Here is a 19,076-nt window from a genome sequence, read left to right on the forward strand (position 1 = left end):
CTATTTTAGGAATCTTCCATGACTATTTCCTTTACCTTAAAACACTTTCAGATCACTGCAGGTATGTATTACTTACACATCCTGATTTGATCTATTCTGCATAAAATTCTAATATGACAAGCACAAATGTATATTAATGTTTTAAACTAATGGAAAAATAGTCCAGTAACTGTTAAACCACGTGCAGCTTCATTAAAGTCCATAGTGACTTTGTATTTTTATACTGCCAGTATTTTAATATTTGTCCAACAAAATAAAGAATAAAGGCCATCTTTGAAATACCATACTAATCTCCTTGTGTTCAATAAATAAAATATCCATCCCAGCAAGTCTGTGAAAAACCAGTGTTTATTATTATTTACAGCTCCAAATGATCCTGAAAAGAATATAGAACCGATGTTTCATTAAATCAAATCAAATCAAATTAAATTAAAACAAATTAAAGATTTCCACTCATGAATTGTATGTTACAAGTGAGTTCCTCCTGCAATAAAAATACAAAGAAACATTAGGAGCTGTAATAAATGTAATAAATTTACATAACAACAAATCCTTTTTATCATTGATAAAACTGATATAGTCAAAGAGTAAGTTGCCATCTGCTTGAGCTAAAGTATCTTTTTCTTTGACTCCAAACAATGTCTGGGCAGTGCAAAAAATGATGTGAATAATTTAAACAAGTGTGAGTTATTTAGTACTTGTAAAGCTATAGTTACCGTAATGCATCCGTTTTGCAGAACTGAGAATCTAACATTTTTTTCCAGCAATGTCACTTACTGTTGAGGTGGTAAAAGAAAATGAATCCTTTGCTTCCTCTACAAGGAACCAAAACCAAGATGAACTGCTGCCGAACTCTGGACAAAAAAGTCATACTCGCATGAACGCCGAAAAGAGGAGCAGGGCGTTTCTGCAGTCCATTTATTTTTACCAAAGATAATATATGCAATTTTTTAACATATGTAAATGTCTGAAAAATAAGTTTTTAAGAGAAAGTTTCCTTCCTCAGGAAGGAAAAAAAAAACAAAAGCGAAACTTCATCTTGAAGGAAAAAAAACTGAAGCAGTTCACAAAATGTTCGTGGGCAGGAAGGGAAAGCGGCGCGTGAACATATTTATTTTTCCTTACATTTCAGGAGGAGCGCCCTGCGCTCGCCTGCCAGCCAGGACTGCAGATAAGCGAGAGCAGCCAGCGCGAGCAGGGGCAGAGCAGCAGCCTGTCCCGTCCGCAGGCCAGAGCAAAGCGAAACCGCGGCGTGCGGCACCCAAACCGCAGCCTCTTGCTCCGTGAAGCCCCAAGGGGCCGGCTGGGCCTGGGCCCTGGGCGGGCAGGGCGGCTGCCGTCAGGCAGGCGGGCGGTGATTGTGGTGCCGCCGCCTCCCCGGGCGCCTCTGTGACTTCAGGGCGCAGGGCCGCGCGCGCGGGGCGCCCATGCCCGGGGACGGGCGCACGCGGGGCATGCGGTGCTGCTTCATGCCTGGCGTGGCGTTTGTGCCCGCTCTGCTTGTCGCCTGGTCCTCGGCCGCCTTCATCATTCCCTACGTGGTGGCCGTGGTGGCGGGACACGTCGACCCCTTCGTGCCCTATATCAGGTGAGGAGGGTGCAGGGCGCAGCGGGCGGCAGGGGCCTATAGGACAGAGCCACCTCCTCCGTGCCCCTCACCCTGGGGCATCCCACACAGACAGGCACTGGAGGATGGAACGACAGAGTTGGCACCCTCGGGGAAAAGGAGGCAGTGATCCCACTCCTAACGCCCACCCTTCCTTGAGAGCCCCCGGGCCAATGCATGTGGTGGAAAAAGCATCTTAAAAGGGTTTTCTGCCGGAGGGAGCTGCAGGCCTTGTCCTCGCAAGGCTTGCGCTGCCCGCCCTGTGAGCGAGTGCTCCTTCAGCACCTGCGCGAGTGGGACCACGGGCACAAGGGGTGGCATGGCTTGGAGCCCCCCCACACACGGGTCTTTCAAAGCTCACTGTGGAAGTGATTGCACAGCCCTCCCCAGGATGAGATCTCCACCTACGCTCTTTAGCAATCACTGTACTGGCTGTGCTAGTGCTTACATTTAAATAATAAAGTTATCAGCCTTTAGCTCTTAATAGATGAAAAATGAGCTGGGAATGGAAGAATGGCTGTGATGTTTCAGAGGATCTGAAAAAGCTTATCAAACACGTGTTTTGAGATAGATTTAGACCCAGTTCCTTGAATGCCCTTATGGACAGGGGTGATTTCATAAGGCTGCTAACCCGAGTTATGCATACACGCAGATTTACTTGAGTGTTTAGGTCTGTGGTCCTAAGTGAGCTGATGCCAGTGACGCTGCAGCCCACAAGAAGGTTGACCTTCATTCAAAATGAGCCACCTAAAGCCGGGCTTCTTGCTTATTTTTGCCAAGCTGTCTACAACAGATTATGTAGTCAAGTCTGGGCTTGAAGGAAATACATGACTAACAGGATACCTGTTTTTCAGTGTAACTTTTCTTTCCATAGAGTAGCACAGATAAGTTGACTGTGTGATGCTTTTCAAAGAGCTAGCCCAAACCTACAAGCTGCAGCTCTGTTACTGATGAAGCTTTCCTAGCTGCCACAGTTACATAAATAGGAACCTGGGTGCAGGTACAATATAACTGAAAAAAATCATTCTCTGAACTATGAAATCACAATAAATACCCATCCACATACCTTTATAAAAACAACCCAGGTGAGATCTGCATCAGTGATTAAAAAATATTTCAGGACCTCTTGCTTTACTAGTAAAAAGTTTTAAGTAAAACAAATGTCTTGTGTATTTTTAATCCTTTCAATACACCATTTGGGTGAAGGGTTATATCTTGACAAAGAACAATTTGTAACACTTGTAAAGGCAGCCGATCTTGGTACAAGTCATAACGTGGTCCATATTCTTATTTTATAAGTCACAGCCTTACTCTATGAAACCGAATCATGGAATTAAGAGCATGATTTAGTGAAAACTTTGATAGAAGAGAAAGAGGAAGAATGTTGCAAAATTTCGGTTGTGCAATTGTAAAATGAACTTTAAAAATAAAACCAAGTTTGCATGGGGAAACTCCAGTTAGACAAAGGAGAAAAATGCTGACAAATTTTAGTTTGACATTTATGAAATTCTTATTCAAATTGCTCGGGCATCCTGTGTTTGTCTTGAGGTAACTTATTAATTTTATTTATTTACTATATAACATCTGTCATGGTGAGAGAAGAGCCATGTCTATCTTTGTCACAGAAATAAACCACATAAATGCATTTCCAGATAGACAAAAATTAATGTAATTTTAGTTATTCTTGGACCTGAGGCCTAGAAAATGATTTGGTTGTACCCAGATGAGCTTTTTTTGCTCATGGTACTTAAAATCCAAACGAATTTGGGTTGACTATTTGGTGGTTTGAATTCTCAGTGAAAGACTTGGAGGAAATTCCCAAAAGGTAATTGCTCTCAGTTGCTACCTCCAGATAAAAAAAAAAAAAAAAAAAAAAAAAAGGACTTTGGAGAGAAATAGTTGAACTTTATGATTTCTATATATAGAAGATCAGAAAACATATTTTTTTGGCCTTAAAATATTTGCTCCCTCTCTTCTATTTTATCTTCTTTCTTTCAATTCTTCAGAAGAAAGTTTGACTTAGAATGATTCTATTTCCTGACACAATGACACAAATCCTGTCATTTTCGTACTAGGTTATTCATCTTTTCCATGATGGTTGTGCCCACCTATGCACTTGCAAATTAAATGAACACAAGTTTTTGTTTCATATTTTTTCTTTTTGTCATCAAATACTCTTTCTTTTTTCCCGACCAGAAAATACCAGAAGTAAGCAAAACCTATATCTAACTTTAGGGATTTTTAAATAGAAAGCGTGGTGATTGTGTCTAGTGCAATACTTCATAAGTACATCTAGGTATGATAAAATATTTTTGGTATGGAATTGCTTGAAAAAAAATCCGTCTAAGATTCCTGAGCTTAAAAAACAGTAATACAAAATTCCCCTGTAAAGTTTTAGCTTGAGAAAAAAATAAAATAAAATAAACGTCGTTAAGTGCAATTTCAAGTTATTTGGATTGCTCTTAAGATGTGAAATGTTCTGAGAACTTCAAATGGCTGCTTTCTTTGCATGTGCCAATCCCATTCTCTTCTCACCTAAAGCCCTCCAAAAGCTTTGAAGTGATCCCAATCCAGTACTTGGTGCAGAGCAGTTTCTGATTTGCAGAAGTCCTTCAAGGAGGTCACAAGTGGCTCAGTTTCTAAGTGAAGTCCTCAGTTGAATTTGTAAGAACCCTTCAGAAAGATGAGGAAAAGTTGTGATATTCAAGGTTAAAAAAACGGGTAAAGAAGCACGGACTAAAATGATTTTTAGAGAAATGTCACCATATTGTTTCCATCAATTCTACCATCAAAGCAAAACAAGAACAGTTCAGAGTGCATGTTATAGCCAGAAAACATAATAGCAGGTAGATGAATAGGGATTATCAGTGCTTGAGAAGTTGGGAAAACTTGTTTAAATGTTTAAGAATCCAAAGCTTTTGCTGTCTGAGGATTTGGAAAAAAAATCCAGTCAAAAGGAAACAGAAAATTTACATTGGCTTTTCATAGTGAAGGATTCCTATTACTCTTCCTATTACTCTTCTTGACAAATCAGTTTAGCAATTGATACACGAACACATCTGTAAGCATACATGGAGTCTGAGAATGCAGTTTCTAAGAAACCAAATCCTTTGATATGTTCTAGTTTTCTAGCATGAATAAAGAATTATTTTTTAATTTCAAAATTTAAAGTTTACTGAAAAATGATTACCTATTTGGAGTGCTTTCTTTTCTGTATGATACAGCTCAAGGCTTCAGGCCGAACACATGCACACCCCTGTCTCTTGGTGCTGGTGACTTAGGGAGAATTCATCTCGCATCTGAGCTCCCTAAGGATTTACAGACTACACGTTTTCAAGGGGCTTGGGTGTCAGAGCTTAACCTGACAGATATTCTCAGATTGGCTGCACCTAAAACAAGACAACACAGGGCAGAGAGGTGATGGCATTGCCCTTCCTCCTATTTCAGCAGAGCATTCACCTTGGATGAAAAAATCTGCTTGAGGGGACTTGAACCCACCTACTCACAGAAGTATGCTAGGAACAGCTAGGGGAACAGCTTTAGCAGAAAAGGCTTGTAGCACCTCAGGTCTAAAGAATTCTTAAGCTATATCTACATTAGTAAATTAAGCAAATTATCTACATTAGTATGTTAGGAACATTTCTAGTTTTTGTCCTGGGGTAAAATACTCTGAAATCAGGAAATTAAACCCACTTCCCTAACATTTTAACATATCAGTTACGTAACCATTAATATCATTCATGAGTGAAGTATCCCAATCCATCACACGTCTACTCATTGCCTACAGAAAAGGATGAATGCAGCTCAAATACTATGCTCTAAAACTGTTTTCTTTCTAAAAACAAAGTAATACAAACAAAGCTTAAATATAACATACATGACATTCCAATTTATGGGTTTACAGTAGTTCACACAGGTAATGTTACTCTTGAGGTTTCATGTGTGCATCTCTTGCGTTTCACAAATGCAGTGAATTAACTTTTAATTTCTTGTCTCTCTTCTTGCTTTAGTGACACTGGAACTAAGCCTCCAGAGAGTGGTATCTTTTGCTTTATGATTAATATTTCATCAATTTTAGGTATGTATGCATGCATATGTGCTCTGAATATTATATATATAATATATATATGAATACATAATAATAGTATTGTTCTTTGTAGGATCCAGTGTAAAAGAAACCTGATCTTGAACAAAATATGCTTTTTGTTTGCTTTTTAGGTGTAGCTACAATGTGTATCAGGTCCTTAGTAATAGAAAAGCAAAATGAGTCATCACGCTTTATTAGTCCTACATGCAACATACTTTCATTATGTATTGGATTGTTGGGTTGTGTCGGAATGGCCATCGTTGCATCCTTTCAGGTATGATCGTAAATTTCAGATCATAAATAAAATTTACGTTTTTTTTAGCAGTTTAACAATCACATAGATTAGAATGGTTAGCATTATCCCAGTGTGGACACTGGGCAAAAGGAGAAAGAATGACTTGCTCTTGACTTTTTAAAGCAGCTTTACAAAGCTACTGCTTTACTAGCTACTGATACTGTGAGCACTTTAGTTTGCTCACAGTCAGATAAGGCAGAATAAGTCAGACTGCAAAAAGCACCTTTACTTTCACGTGGACAGAAGTGCACACACTAGCAGCTTTTTCTACAGAATAAGCTAGATTTAGCTGAGAGGTTAGCACTTTGAACACTATATTAGCCCACTGTTATAGTTCGGAGAAGCTGGGATAACGATTCATTCTTTTGAGAGAGCCATTTAGAATTACCTTTGCCTGATGAAAGACATTTCATTATAAATCATAAAGAGAGTCCAGTCATCAGTGACTGAAAGAAAATTCAGTGGAGAGGAAAAGCTGACACAAAGGATTCCTTTCACCTTTTCTACTGAGCTAGCATGTAATAAGGTAGATTCTCTGCGACACACGAAAGGGATTAGGTAAATGCCACTGAAAAAAATCAACTCAGAACCAAGTCAAGTTTAACTGGAAAATAGTGTAAGATGATTCCTTTAAATCTATGGAAACAGCTGATTTATTTATTTTTAAGGGAGAGTCTACCTTAGGGTAAATAAGGTTGTACTTATATAGTGACCTGGCAATGTACAGTTATCTGAAAGGACGATCTGAGAAAGCCAGTATAGGCAACCCAAGAAAGCTAAGCAGCAATTAAATAAAGATCCTTAGGGCTCCAGCCACCATTATGATTTTGCATGTAGTCGATACGGTATTTTCAGACAAAAAAACTCTCTGCCTTAGACTGGTGTCTTACTCTTAATCGTTTTACTCCCAGGCAGTGGATGGATAGCAAACACTATAGGTGCTGCAGTGTTGAAGCTTGGATGCCACTTTTAGAATATCTGTACTCTTACAGGTTAGATTTATATGTGACAAAAAAAAAACACTTGTTGGGGAACAGCATGAGGTAACTGAAATAGAAAACAACTCCAGCTTCAATAAGAAAAAGACAAATCAAATGTGCAAAATAGTTTGGGAGAGTCAGGGAAGCAGAAACTTTGATCCTAAAGCTTCAAGAGGGGCCCACTGAATGTAAAAACATTGGTTCTTATCTATTGTCTCTTGTTACCTGTTCATAAACTTCTTTCACTGTCTAATTTTTTTCTCCTGCTTTGACCTTATTTTGCATGTTAGGAGATCTTCAGAACACAGTAAGGATCTAATCTAGCTACAGATCTAATCTAGCAAATTTTTAAGCACTCCTAATTTACTAGGAAGAAGGAAGTGGCGGTTTACAAGTCTTGGATCTTTCCACTGTACGGTATAGTGAGCAGTCAGTGAGCAGTCCACACTTATCCTCATTTACTAGTTGAAGAACTGAGACATGGGGAGGCTGTGAGGTTTGTTCAAGGTGTGGTGATCCCTTCAGGTTGGGAAAACAAAGCAGAGCTGGAATTACATTTCCTTAGCACCCAGCCTAGTCCCTGTAAGCAGTGGGTCATGCAGGAAATCAATATCCACGTGTTTCCTGCTTGTTTCTCAACTCTTATTCTTCCCCAGCTGGTGAGCTGCCTCCATATCTGAGAACTGTAGTAGAGCTGACTGACCCGATGGGGTGTCATTTTCTCTCTCCCCAAAGCAAAATATCCAGTTTGTTAGAAACTGCGAATATTTAAGGTATCTAATATCATTTTTGGTAAGTCTTTTGAGTAGCATATTTGTCAGGAAAACTTTTTCCCTCCTTTTGCTTCAAGGTAGGATGTGGCAGGCAGCATGGAGTTTTAAGGGTAGCACTCTCTGAACACTTTGCAAAATGAGAAAAAGAGTGGGAGAAAACACGGGCAATGTGTCCTCTAAAAGCAAAAGAAAAAAATATTCAGTGGCCATTAATAAGAAGCTTGTTTTTGTTGCAGTTCAAACTTTGAACTGCAACAGTTTTCCGTTTTAAATAACACAATGCTTGAAATACCGAAATGAAAGAAACTGGAGGGATAGCATTAAAAAAAAACATTGCTCATAGAAAGAAAACCCAAGCCCCTCAACCGTTAATGAACAAGACAAAGTAAAAACCCAGGTCTCAGTGGGTCTGTTTTGCCCTGTACGCGTGGTTAACAGAGACTATGTTTAACTAGAAGGCTTATGAGGTCTGCTGCACCAGAGCTGGCAATGGTTCTGCAGGAGCCCAGTGTGATGTGGTTTGTAGGAAAGCTATGGGAGTTTGGCAGGAACAAGAGTGAGACTTATGTTAGAGAAGGTCTTTATATTTTCTACGGGGCTGAATGCAAGGCCAAAGTTAAACTTGCCTAATGCTTTCCGTATGGAATCCTGTTGTTCCAATATGGAAGGCATAGGTAGGATAGGAAAAGAAAAGGCAAGGATACATGAAAACCCACTTTACCTTTGTGAGGCATTTGACTTGCTTTAAAATCTGAGAGGACTTAATACAGAGAGAAGGAAAAAAGGCACAGAGAAAGAAAATAAAAAACAACACATGAAGATGATCACCATTAGAAAAAGAAAAGAGTGTCCTCCAGTCATGAAGGCTATTAAAATATATTATAAAAGCATAATGATATGTTTTCATGAATCACTAAAACAGAACTTTGGTAGGATAGATCTTAGTGCATGTTTAGGAATGGGTATTAAAAAATAGAATCCATGTACTGATATATGGGTTTTATCCTTGCTTTCACCTGATGGAGAAAATCAATAAAAGCGGATGATGATGTGGGAAAGAGTAAAAAGGCTAAATAGTTGAAGGAATTGACAGTGGAAGTCCTTCATATCAATCCCCCTTATTTTGGGAAATGCTTTTCTTTACAACATATAATTAATTTTTTGATGACTCGTTTCCTGGAACCATGTAGCTGGCCACTGAAGATAGAGCTATAGCAGTCCCAATTTAGATCAGCTCCCATGAAACCTCACTGTTAGTTCAAGTATGGCCACACAAATACAGATTCAGCTTTTAACATAAAAGGATTAATTTTTTTTTGGCAGAGGAGAGCGGAAAAGGAGCTAATGGATCCTCTTAAGAACACAGTCCGGTTCCTGTTTGTGCAGATAGTAGTTGGTAACAGTCCAACGGTTGTACAGCATTAAAACTGATCTAAGCTCTTCCACATTCTGACTTTGATCTGATGACTTTGGGCATGGTTAGAAGCTACTCGTTCTCCTTTTTCTTTCCTCTTGCCTATGTGGATCTGGGAGAAGGGACTGCGTCCCGCTGTTCAGTCATGCCCAGCATAGTGCGGCTAGGGCTCAATGACTCCTACCAGGCATGAGCAGTATCAGCTAACCGTTGTGCTGGTTCTCTTTCCAGGAGCTGTCTGTTACCAGTGTCCATGACGTAGGAGCTTTGGTGGCATTTGGCTCTGGTGTTGTATACATTACACTGCAGTCTATCATCTCTTACAAGTCCTGTCCGCAATGGAATACTTATCTCATGTGTCGCATCAGGATGGCTATATCTCTAATATCATGCATTGCTGTCATCCCCAGTATCCTTTATGGTGTATATCACGGCATGGTCATGGTTTTCCTTTTAAGTTAAAGCATTGCTGGTAAAGGATGAAAATGAGATTACAGTCTTTGTTTTCTTAGGGTTTATACTTCTGCTATAATCATGCATATAGCATGCTGAGACACTCTTGATAACATGAAGGTGAACTTCAGGGCCTTTCTAAAAAGTGTGTATTGGCTTTTGATGGTATATGTAAGTGTAATGCCCCAGTGTTCTTCTTAGGAACATCCAGTACTTCAAGTTGGAAGGGACCTCAGGATCTCAGCTAGCCCAGCTTCCTAACCGCCTTCATATTAGGGAGAAAAGCCCACAAGAGCGCGCACAGCTTCTAGAATTAATCTAATGCTCATGTAGGTAAAATATGGTCCAGCACTCTAATTTTAGACCAGCACCTGCCTGGCATTATCCACTAAAATCTATGATGTAATCTGCTGACGATGGCTTGCATAATTACACCCATTATATTTTGCAAAGTACTTTTGGCAGAATGGACAGGAAAATGGATGCAAATATAGGACAGTGGACTATTTGGTCTCTCAGCCAAACAGTGGCAGCTTTCTCTCTGTGCCAGTGGTTCCCACTCTTTGAGATTCTTCAGCTAGCAGTGCTGAGCAAAAATGTGCCATGGGCAAAATATGTTTTCCTCCCTTTTTAATATATGAAGGCTTTCAACAGCATGGACAGAGCAGCGTGTTACCCTTCAGGTTGGAAACTACTGCTGCAAATCTTTGTCTTCTTGAATAAATCCAATAACCAAATTCACATTGCTGTAAGAAGAGCAGAGTAACATCATATTTTTAAGTACCTCTTTTATGTAGCAGATATACACATACTAAATGCAAAGGGGCTGTCACTCTTTGTTGCACACATGCAGTAATCTTCTCAGTGATATGTATTTCTGAAGACCCTATTGCATCAGATGAAACAGAATGCAGTCACTAAAGAGATTAATTATTTGAAAAAAGCAGAATGTGATTCAGAATTCTTATGTCCTCACCTTTGTTTGTTCATAAAAGTGAAATTCTTAGTTTACTGTATGACTTTGCCTATACTTAGTGCAAGCTATCAAGATCTACAGTTTTTACTTTCACAGCTTCCCTATCTCTTATTGGTGAATGTCCAAATTATATTGCATGACTAACCCGCGCTGCTATTATGAAATTATCAAGTGCATTCATTTACCTGCTGTGTCTTGACAACACACTTCTCGAGCTGCATTCAAGTATGCTCATTTCTGGTAGCCTTTCTGTAAGAAAAGACTAGAAAGACAGTTTTATAAACCTGTTAGAAGATCTTTCACTGGGAGAACTGAGATATATATGGTATGATATTTGGAAACTGAAATTTGAAATGAAATGCAGAACCTAAAAAGCCAGCGTAGTGTACAGACTTTGAAAACAAAATAGTTGGTGACATATCACATGATTTGTGACATGGCCTTGTTTTCTTCTGATGGCAATTGCGGGAACAAGTTACAGGAAAAGGAACTTTATATGAAATCATTGTGAAAGAAACAACTTATCTTTTAATAAGAAAAAGGCTTAAAGCATTAAGTTTAAATTTTATACAAATAAAGCAAGGAAATTTACAGAGTGATGAAACTGTGATTTGATTATGAGCCCAGTTCTTGATGTGCTGTGGTATGAAGCCATTCTTGATGTGTTAAGATTGATTAAGAAGATAATATTCCTATATAAATTGTCATTAACTACTTGATCTGACCCACAGAAACCAAATCTACCAAAAACAGTTTACCACTGACAATTATTTTATTTTTTAATTAATTGTAGAATAGTGAGGCACATACAGAAGATTTTTCTATAAAGATTATGAATAAGCTATAGAAAACCAGATCACTGGTTCAATCCACTAAAGCTGGATTGAAATTCAGTACCGCAGTTGACAAATGAACCAAAATGAAGCTAATTTTCAAGCTTCAGGCTGAAAATTTGTTGGGCTTTCCTCTCATCAGGAAAATGCCTTGCTTTCAATGCTTGACTGTTTGGTACATGGTACCCTATCAGTGTCCCCATTGCTTTTACTGGGCTTTCAGTGACCTGCCAGTGACAAGACGTGGTCAGCAGATCATCACGTGGCAGCCACCGAGCTGCAAGTTTTCAGTTTCAGCAGCTATGAAAAGGCTTTAAAAAGGGCCCCAGCAAATTATTTTTTAAAAGTCAAGGCTCCTACTGTCAATCCATGGAAACCAACATGGTTCTCCTTGCATTGCAGGGACTTCTTCCACAGTTCAGTCCTGACTGTAATCTAAGCTTTATTATTATTATTATTATTATTATTTATTTTTATTTTTATTTTTTATTTCTCCCTGCCAAGAATATTTCTTTGCCACCAGAAATGGTTATTTATTCACAGATATGTTTTAATTGCTACTATCAGTTACCTTTAAAGAATGTTTAATTTACTTCTTTTTTTCTCACTATTTTGATTTGACATGCTGGTTGTTCAGCCTCTCCTGTAATTTAGGAGTAGATGGGGAGTTTTATAAACAGACATATTTTTCACTGTAAATCATTAAACTTCTGTAGTTTCCTTTACATTGTTTTTTTTTCCCAGTGATCGTGTTTGCTTCACAAATTCCCATGTCAAAAATCCATTGGATTCCAAGTGAAAAGGTAATATCTCATTAATTTATGAACTTAATCCTGTATCGAATTATCTCATACATGCTCTTATGTTTCAGAGAGTTTAAATAGTACATTATCATAAATCTCACCATTTTTACAGCATGTTTTCTGTTATTTCTTCAGTAGAAAACTGTCATTCCACTTTTTTTGCGGTCACATTTCTTGAAAATGACCTTAATACACACGAAACAAAAGTGGACCTTCAACTTGATTCAGAAGTCACTATTCAGCATTTGAATCAAATTTCATTGGTCTTAGAATCACAGCAGTGAAAGATGACTTTTATTTTTGGACAAACTATACCACATGAGGCTGTTTTTCCAAAAATCAAGTTAAACAATGTATTGAATATGTCTTGCCAGAAGAGCATAATTTTAGTAAAATCTACCTATTGAGGTTTTTTTTTTGGTAACGCAAAATGTTTTTAGTGGAACAGATTGGATATTTTGCCTGAGAAGGACACATGCTTTCAGTATGTGTCATATTAATATATATTATATATATATGATATGTGCCATATTTTATATATATATATTTTTTCTTTTTAATTAGGTTTTCTTTAAAAAAAGTCTTGCAAGGGAATGTCAAACAAGGGTGGCCATCCATTTTAAAACATAATTATGAGTGTTTACACCAAGGGATAAGGGATAGTATTATTGAATTAGTGCTTTTGAATTTACGCAGTGGCTCTGAGTAAAAGCTTTGAGTGTGGACCACTGTATTCCTCTGATATCCACTGCACAAGAACTAAGTATTTTTTATGTAAAAATTATATTTAAGATATTTTTGGATTCTGTACTAACTGTAGTTTTCTTGTACTATCTGTCCTGTTAGTGTACAATACGTGTTGCTTAATGGTAATGTATGTGACCTTGATAAATGTATTCTCTAAAGACTAAATCTGTAACAACTTTTTTACAGAGGCTGTTAGGATGATTTTGATGAGTCATATGTCCTTAGAATGTTTGTTGAACCTACAAAAGGAAATTCTCCTCCATTTAAAATATAAAAACTTGGACTAACTGCCAATGAAGTGGCCTGAAAAATCAAATTTTATATCCCTTTGAAATATAACAACACAGCATTCTGCAGCAATACAATTTGTTATACATTTTGTAAAACAAGCACAACAAATTCTTTGAGGGAAGGATATATTTAATTTTATTGACTGTATATTGCTTATAAGATTGCTTTTTTTTATTGCTTTCTTGTTTCATTTACCTTACTGGTGAATAAGTTGTGTGTATTTGAACTCACTTGTATGCATTTCAATATTATTGCTTTGCTTATTTATGGTTGAACTGTGACTGCTAAAGAAAGGACCAGGAATATACTACGTGATATGTTACATAAGCATAGAGCACGTCTCCCTGAATCATTTACACTCAGGATTTAATGTATTCCTTTCACTACTCATTCACTGTCTTTTAGGGATTATCTTTTCAGAGCCCCAGAGCATCATTTATTTTTCCTATGGGTTCCTGACCCTTTACACCATTCTGGCATCCTAAGACTCTAGGTAGCTGATGTCCCAAAGAAAACCTTTCAAACATTCATCATTGCATTTCACAGACAAAAGTTGTCATCCACAATAATAAGTAACCAAATATAAAAATAGGACAAGAAGGGTGTTTGTAACTGATGGATTTTTATTGACACATATATTTCTAAGATTTGTAACCTTCTGAGCCCTTTTTTCTTATTTAAAATAGTAAGAGAAGGATAATGCCAAAAGTTAGCAGTCTCCATATTTCAAAATATTTCTGCTCTGTACACTAATGAGAATTTTGCTGTTTTATTTGCATGTTTCTTTTATTGCTTATTCCATCAGGATTATGTTTATCATTTTGTGAGTGCCATCTGTGAATGGATAGTGGCCTTTGGTTTTATCTTCTTCTTTTTCACCTTCATTAGAGATTTTCAGGTTGGTATCTATGTATTTTGGCAGTGGCTAAGAAGTGCTGTGAATTTTGTTGTAATAGGAAAATCAATAGAAATTTGCCATTTTAACTGACCTAGAAATATCAAAGCTATACATGTAGAAATTGTGTCACTTACAAAGCTGATTTCTGTCAATGTAATGAAGATTTTTCCTCTCCATTTTAAAAAACAATAATAAAAGTAATAAAGGAGTTTAATAGATGTCTGCCTTTGAAGATGGTTCAATAAGTTAACATCTTATTTGTCAAAGTTTGTAGAAACAAGCCCTCTAAAAATGATATTATACCAAAGTAAGCAGGTCCACTAAAATTGCATTTCTTTCTAGCTGTGGTATTTTCTGTAATAATTCAGTGCTTTTTAACCTCACAGTATGAAGCATACCAAATACTCTTTAAATAGCACTGACATGAAAATCTTCTGATGTGGTTAGCTGGATATATGATACAGATAGTTCCCTGCTGTTTACACAGTATGTTCTATGTGCAGAATTTCAAGGCTTTTTGTTTCTGTACAGAAATACAAATTATACAAAATATGAATAGATTTAACCCTGGCAAAAGACCTTGTGGAGGGGAGGCAGGTGCTCCTGGCAAATGACATGTGGAAATTTGAGGACACAGCCTCCTGGATACTGCAGTAGGAGTTAAGAGGATTATAGTCACCTTGTTTTTCTCAGACTTTAGGATATATATATCCAAAAACTCTGTGTGTATATGGAGTTCCCCATAACACTGCTGGATCTTTGCAAAAGTGTAGAATAGACCTTAAGGTAGAAAAGCAAAAAACTGTAAATCCAAACACTTGTAGAACTGCAAAACTGACAGCAAACACATATGTGGGTCACTGTGTGCTGTCATAAATTGTAGGAAATGATATCCAGGAATTGTGGAGATGGAGAAGGAGGAAAATTAGTGAGAATCCTCTAATCTTTTGGCGTAAGACCAAAGCCTTAGATCAGATCATGCAAGACTTTGTATCTGCTTCTTCATTTACACACTAGCTCAGCAGGGGAGCAGTTAAGGTATATAGAAATCAGCATTCAGCTAGAGATGCAGTTAATTATTAACTGATATCATACATCTCTACACCAGTTTACATTTGGGTGCTGGTAGGACAGCTGTAGGACTTTTTCCTTATTAAAATGAAGGTCAAAGTCTGCAGAAGAAAACACAGCCCCAAAAGAGTACTTGTTCAAAATTACACTATAAATGACCTTAAAGAAGTGTAATTGCCTCCCCAACCCAGCAAAACTACTGAAGTAGATGTGATTATTACAATACAGAAATTATATTTCAGAATTATAAAGACACTTCAAAAAACAAATTTTTCATCATAACATTTATCATTTGTTTCTCTTGTATTTGTATATTTATTGCCAGTCCATCATGCTCTGATCTCTATGCATAGCATGGTATCTGTTTTATCACCAGGGAGACTCTCTAATGTTGGTGGTACAGTTTGCAGCAATGCTATAGTCTTCCAAGCAGCTGAATTAACAGATAGGGCTGCTTCAAATCACAGATCCCAAAGAGTTCCAATATAAAAGTGTAACCAAATGTAAACACTGTACACATAATAAATATTAGAAAGTAATAAAATTAAAATAAATAGAAAATGCAGGCCTCAACTTACAGGTTATGAAACAGCATGAAATCTAAAGCCAGTATTTGTCAATGACCCATTATATCTTATTAGAGCATTGCAATGAGACAGTGGGATTTTTAGATTCCATCGCCTTACTGTCTTAACCACTTCATGCAGAAAAGCAGTTCATAAAACTTGTTGAATGCCAAATTTTGAGAAAAAGAACCCTTCCCTTTTTCATTTCTCTCAGTATGTATTTCACTTAACCATGCTAACTTTGTTTTGTCTCCCCATGATTTAAATCATAGAACTATGAAATTAAAGTTGATTGTGCTGTGTTTTTCTTCTAGAAAGTTTCTTTACGGGTATCAACAGAAATGTATGAAGACTGCTGATCCTGAAAATTATGTTTTGCATGGATGAACATTTTAGGATTGTTCTTACTTACATAAATTTTGCAGAGGAACAGGGATTTTCAAAAGTGAAGAATCCATGCCATTCTGCAACAACTACCATAGCATCCAATGAAACATTTTATAAGTTAGCATTTTCTTCCCCCCTGGCTGGGGCTATCTTTTTATAATATTTTGTAACTTTTTTTACTGTTTGCTATATTAAAACTACTTTAATAGAAGAAATCTATAGAAGCACTTTGAAGGCATTTGAAGATGTGGACCTCTTCAGCTCTTCGTTTTTGGACATATCCATACTTTTTCATTTGTTATATTCTGAATATGACATTAAACTTGAGAAAGCATGTTTTTCACATGGTTGGCAAAGTCTGAAGAAAAATGGAAAACACTAAATTCATTGAATTTCCACTCTGTTAAGTTGCAAGGACTGTGTGAAAGAAGATGTGAGAAGAAGCAGATCAATTTCTAGACTGGAAATGGACAATTAGTGGATGGCAACAGTACGCTACATTTCTGACAATGGACATGACAACAAATATAAATCCTAGGAGAAGTCTGCAAAAACTTTTTAATCATCAGCGAAATGAAAGTTACAAAAGTCTGCATTTTTTCCCCTCTATCCACTGCTGGACATATGAAGCTTAAAATTGAAGTAAGAAAAGAACAATGAAATTATATTTATGCAAATCTAGTAAAGAGAAATCTTATTGACATTGAGTTAATTTGGAGCAAACATTTTCCAGTCTATGTTTTATCCTGCAATGACAGAATGAAGAGAACCTTTGCAGAGCCTTTGGGAGCAAATGGAAAACAGGAAACGGCACTGGAGTCTCCAGTTATATGTGCATTTTTATGCATAAAAAAAAATCCTATTGTTAAGCCGCGGCTGCTGCTATGGACTTCTGTGATGAAAAGATTGGAAAGGAACTTTACGGCACTAACTGAAAAGTCAAATATTGCAAGTATGTGGAAGCAAATGGTCTTTCCTGGACTGATTCACTACCTCCATTTAGTGTATGAACCACTCAGCGGTCTGTCAAGTTCTAGGAAAACTACAATTGCCATGCTGTGCTGTACCACGGTTTTGTGCAAAAACTGATCTTCTGTTGCTGATCTTCCATGAGATAAAACAAATGTTTCCTGCTGGAAAGTGCTGTCTAAGGCTAGTCATAGATTGTATGTCCTTTAATGTGTATTTTTAAACTGTACCAAATTCAGCTGTTTCACAAATTAAATAGTCTGTGCTTTCTTTATATGGTTATTCAAATAAAAATAGTGAAAATGTTTTCCAGTAGCAGCTTTATTCTCTATAGCACTCAGGTTATCTTGCAGGGGTTTATAATTGCGATCATGTTGAAAATCAAATCTAGTATAGACTGATGTTAGATCTATGTCATGCTGATTGGGTTTCCTAGAAAGGGTACATATTTCTTAGAGAACCAGAAATCCTTTTATACCTCACAGGCAAATGTATTCCAACTATAAAAAAAGTGACAACTTGTGATTTTAACAGCCATATATATAAGGAAAGACTATTTCCTTAGCTCACTATACATTTCTCTATAACTTGCTATTTCTAGCTTTCTCAGACTCAAGTATAAGAAACTTGAACTTGTCATTTCAAAATATGTCAGATTTCAGCTCAGCAACCAAGAGAACTCTTTACAAGGATAAATGAAATTTCTTAATTTGAAGTTCAGCCTTATGCAATATTTAGTGTGTTTTTACAGTAAACCCAAGCCCATTTACACAAGAAAATAATTACTTGTTTTGCTCTGATTTAAATAGGATTCACCACAGTAGGTATCATAAGAAGTCTTACGAAATTCAACAAAGACAAGTGCAAGGTCCTGCACCTGGGGAGGAATAACCCCAGACACCAGTACAGGCTGGGACCGACCTTCTGGAAAGCAGCTCTGCAGAGAGGGACCTGGGGGTCATGGTGGACGACAAGTTGACCATGAGGGAGCACTGTGCCCTTGTGGCCAATGGGATCCTGGGTTGCATTAAGAAGAGTGTCTCCAGCAGGTCGAGGGAGGTGATCCTGCCCCTCTACTCAGCCCTGGTGAGGCCACATCTGGAGTATTGTGTCCAGTTCTGGGCTCCACAGTACAAGGGGGATGTGGAGCTGCTGGAGAGAGTCCAGCGCAGGGCTACAAGGATGATCAGGGGCCTGGAACATCTGCCCTATGAGGAGAGGCTGAGGGAGCTGGGCCTGTTCAGCCTGGAGAAGAGAAGGCTGAGAGGGGACCTGATCAGTGTCTATAAGTACCTCAAGGGAGGGAGTGAGGAGGATGGTGCTGGCCTCTTTCCAGTGGTGGCCACCGACAGAACTAGAGGAAACAGCCACAAACTGAAGCACCAAAAGTTCCGCAGGAACTTAAGGAAAAATTTCTTAACAGTGAGGGTGACAGAGCACTGGAACAGGCTGCCCTGAGAGGTTGTAGAGTCTCCTTCTCTGGGGATCTTCAAAACCCACCTGGACGCAGTCCTGTGCCACGTGCTCTAGGTGACCCTGCGTGTGCAGGGGGGCTGGACTAGATGATCTCTAGAGGTCCTTTCCAACCTTAAGCATTCTATGATTCTGTGATAACTAATTGTAAGGCACTGGGAGAATGAACACAAGAAAGAGCATTAAACATTTCCCCAAAAGCAGTTCCTGAAACATGCCCATACCTCCTATGTCTTCTAGCACCCTGTCCTTCTCGAAATAACCCATATTCAGCCTGCCAAGCTTTACAGTGTTTACAATTTCCCAAAGAAAACGAAAAAAAAAGAACTTTCCCAGAGAAAGTAGGTGAGTGAAATTAATTCTTTTGCTGAAATCAAAGTGCTAGTTCAAGAATTCAAGCACTAATATAGCTAAATGAAATCCTCTTCCCTTTTTGTGCTTTGTCATGCTGCAT

General features: G+C 37.9%; 1 protein-coding gene across 1 annotated transcript; it reads left to right on the top strand.

Annotated features, from left to right (window-relative positions):
- The first annotated feature begins 1,366 nt into the window (after positions 1-1,366).
- Positions 1,367-14,367, top strand: DRAM1 (DNA damage regulated autophagy modulator 1). Its single transcript, XM_010225911.2, has 6 exons — positions 1,367-1,588; positions 5,617-5,684; positions 5,825-5,967; positions 9,387-9,564; positions 12,162-12,220; positions 14,064-14,367. The coding sequence occupies exons 1-6, from the start codon at positions 1,428-1,430 to the stop codon at positions 14,244-14,246; spliced, it is 792 nt and encodes a 263-aa protein (XP_010224213.2). The 5' UTR covers positions 1,367-1,427; the 3' UTR covers positions 14,247-14,367.
- Positions 14,368-19,076: the final 4,709 nt, after the last annotated feature.

This window comes from Tinamus guttatus, unplaced genomic scaffold (genome assembly GCF_059628265.1).
Source record: "Tinamus guttatus ecotype Peru unplaced genomic scaffold, ASM5962826v1 Tinamus_guttatus_pri_ptg000125l, whole genome shotgun sequence".
Lineage (NCBI taxonomy): Eukaryota > Metazoa > Chordata > Aves > Tinamiformes > Tinamidae > Tinamus > Tinamus guttatus.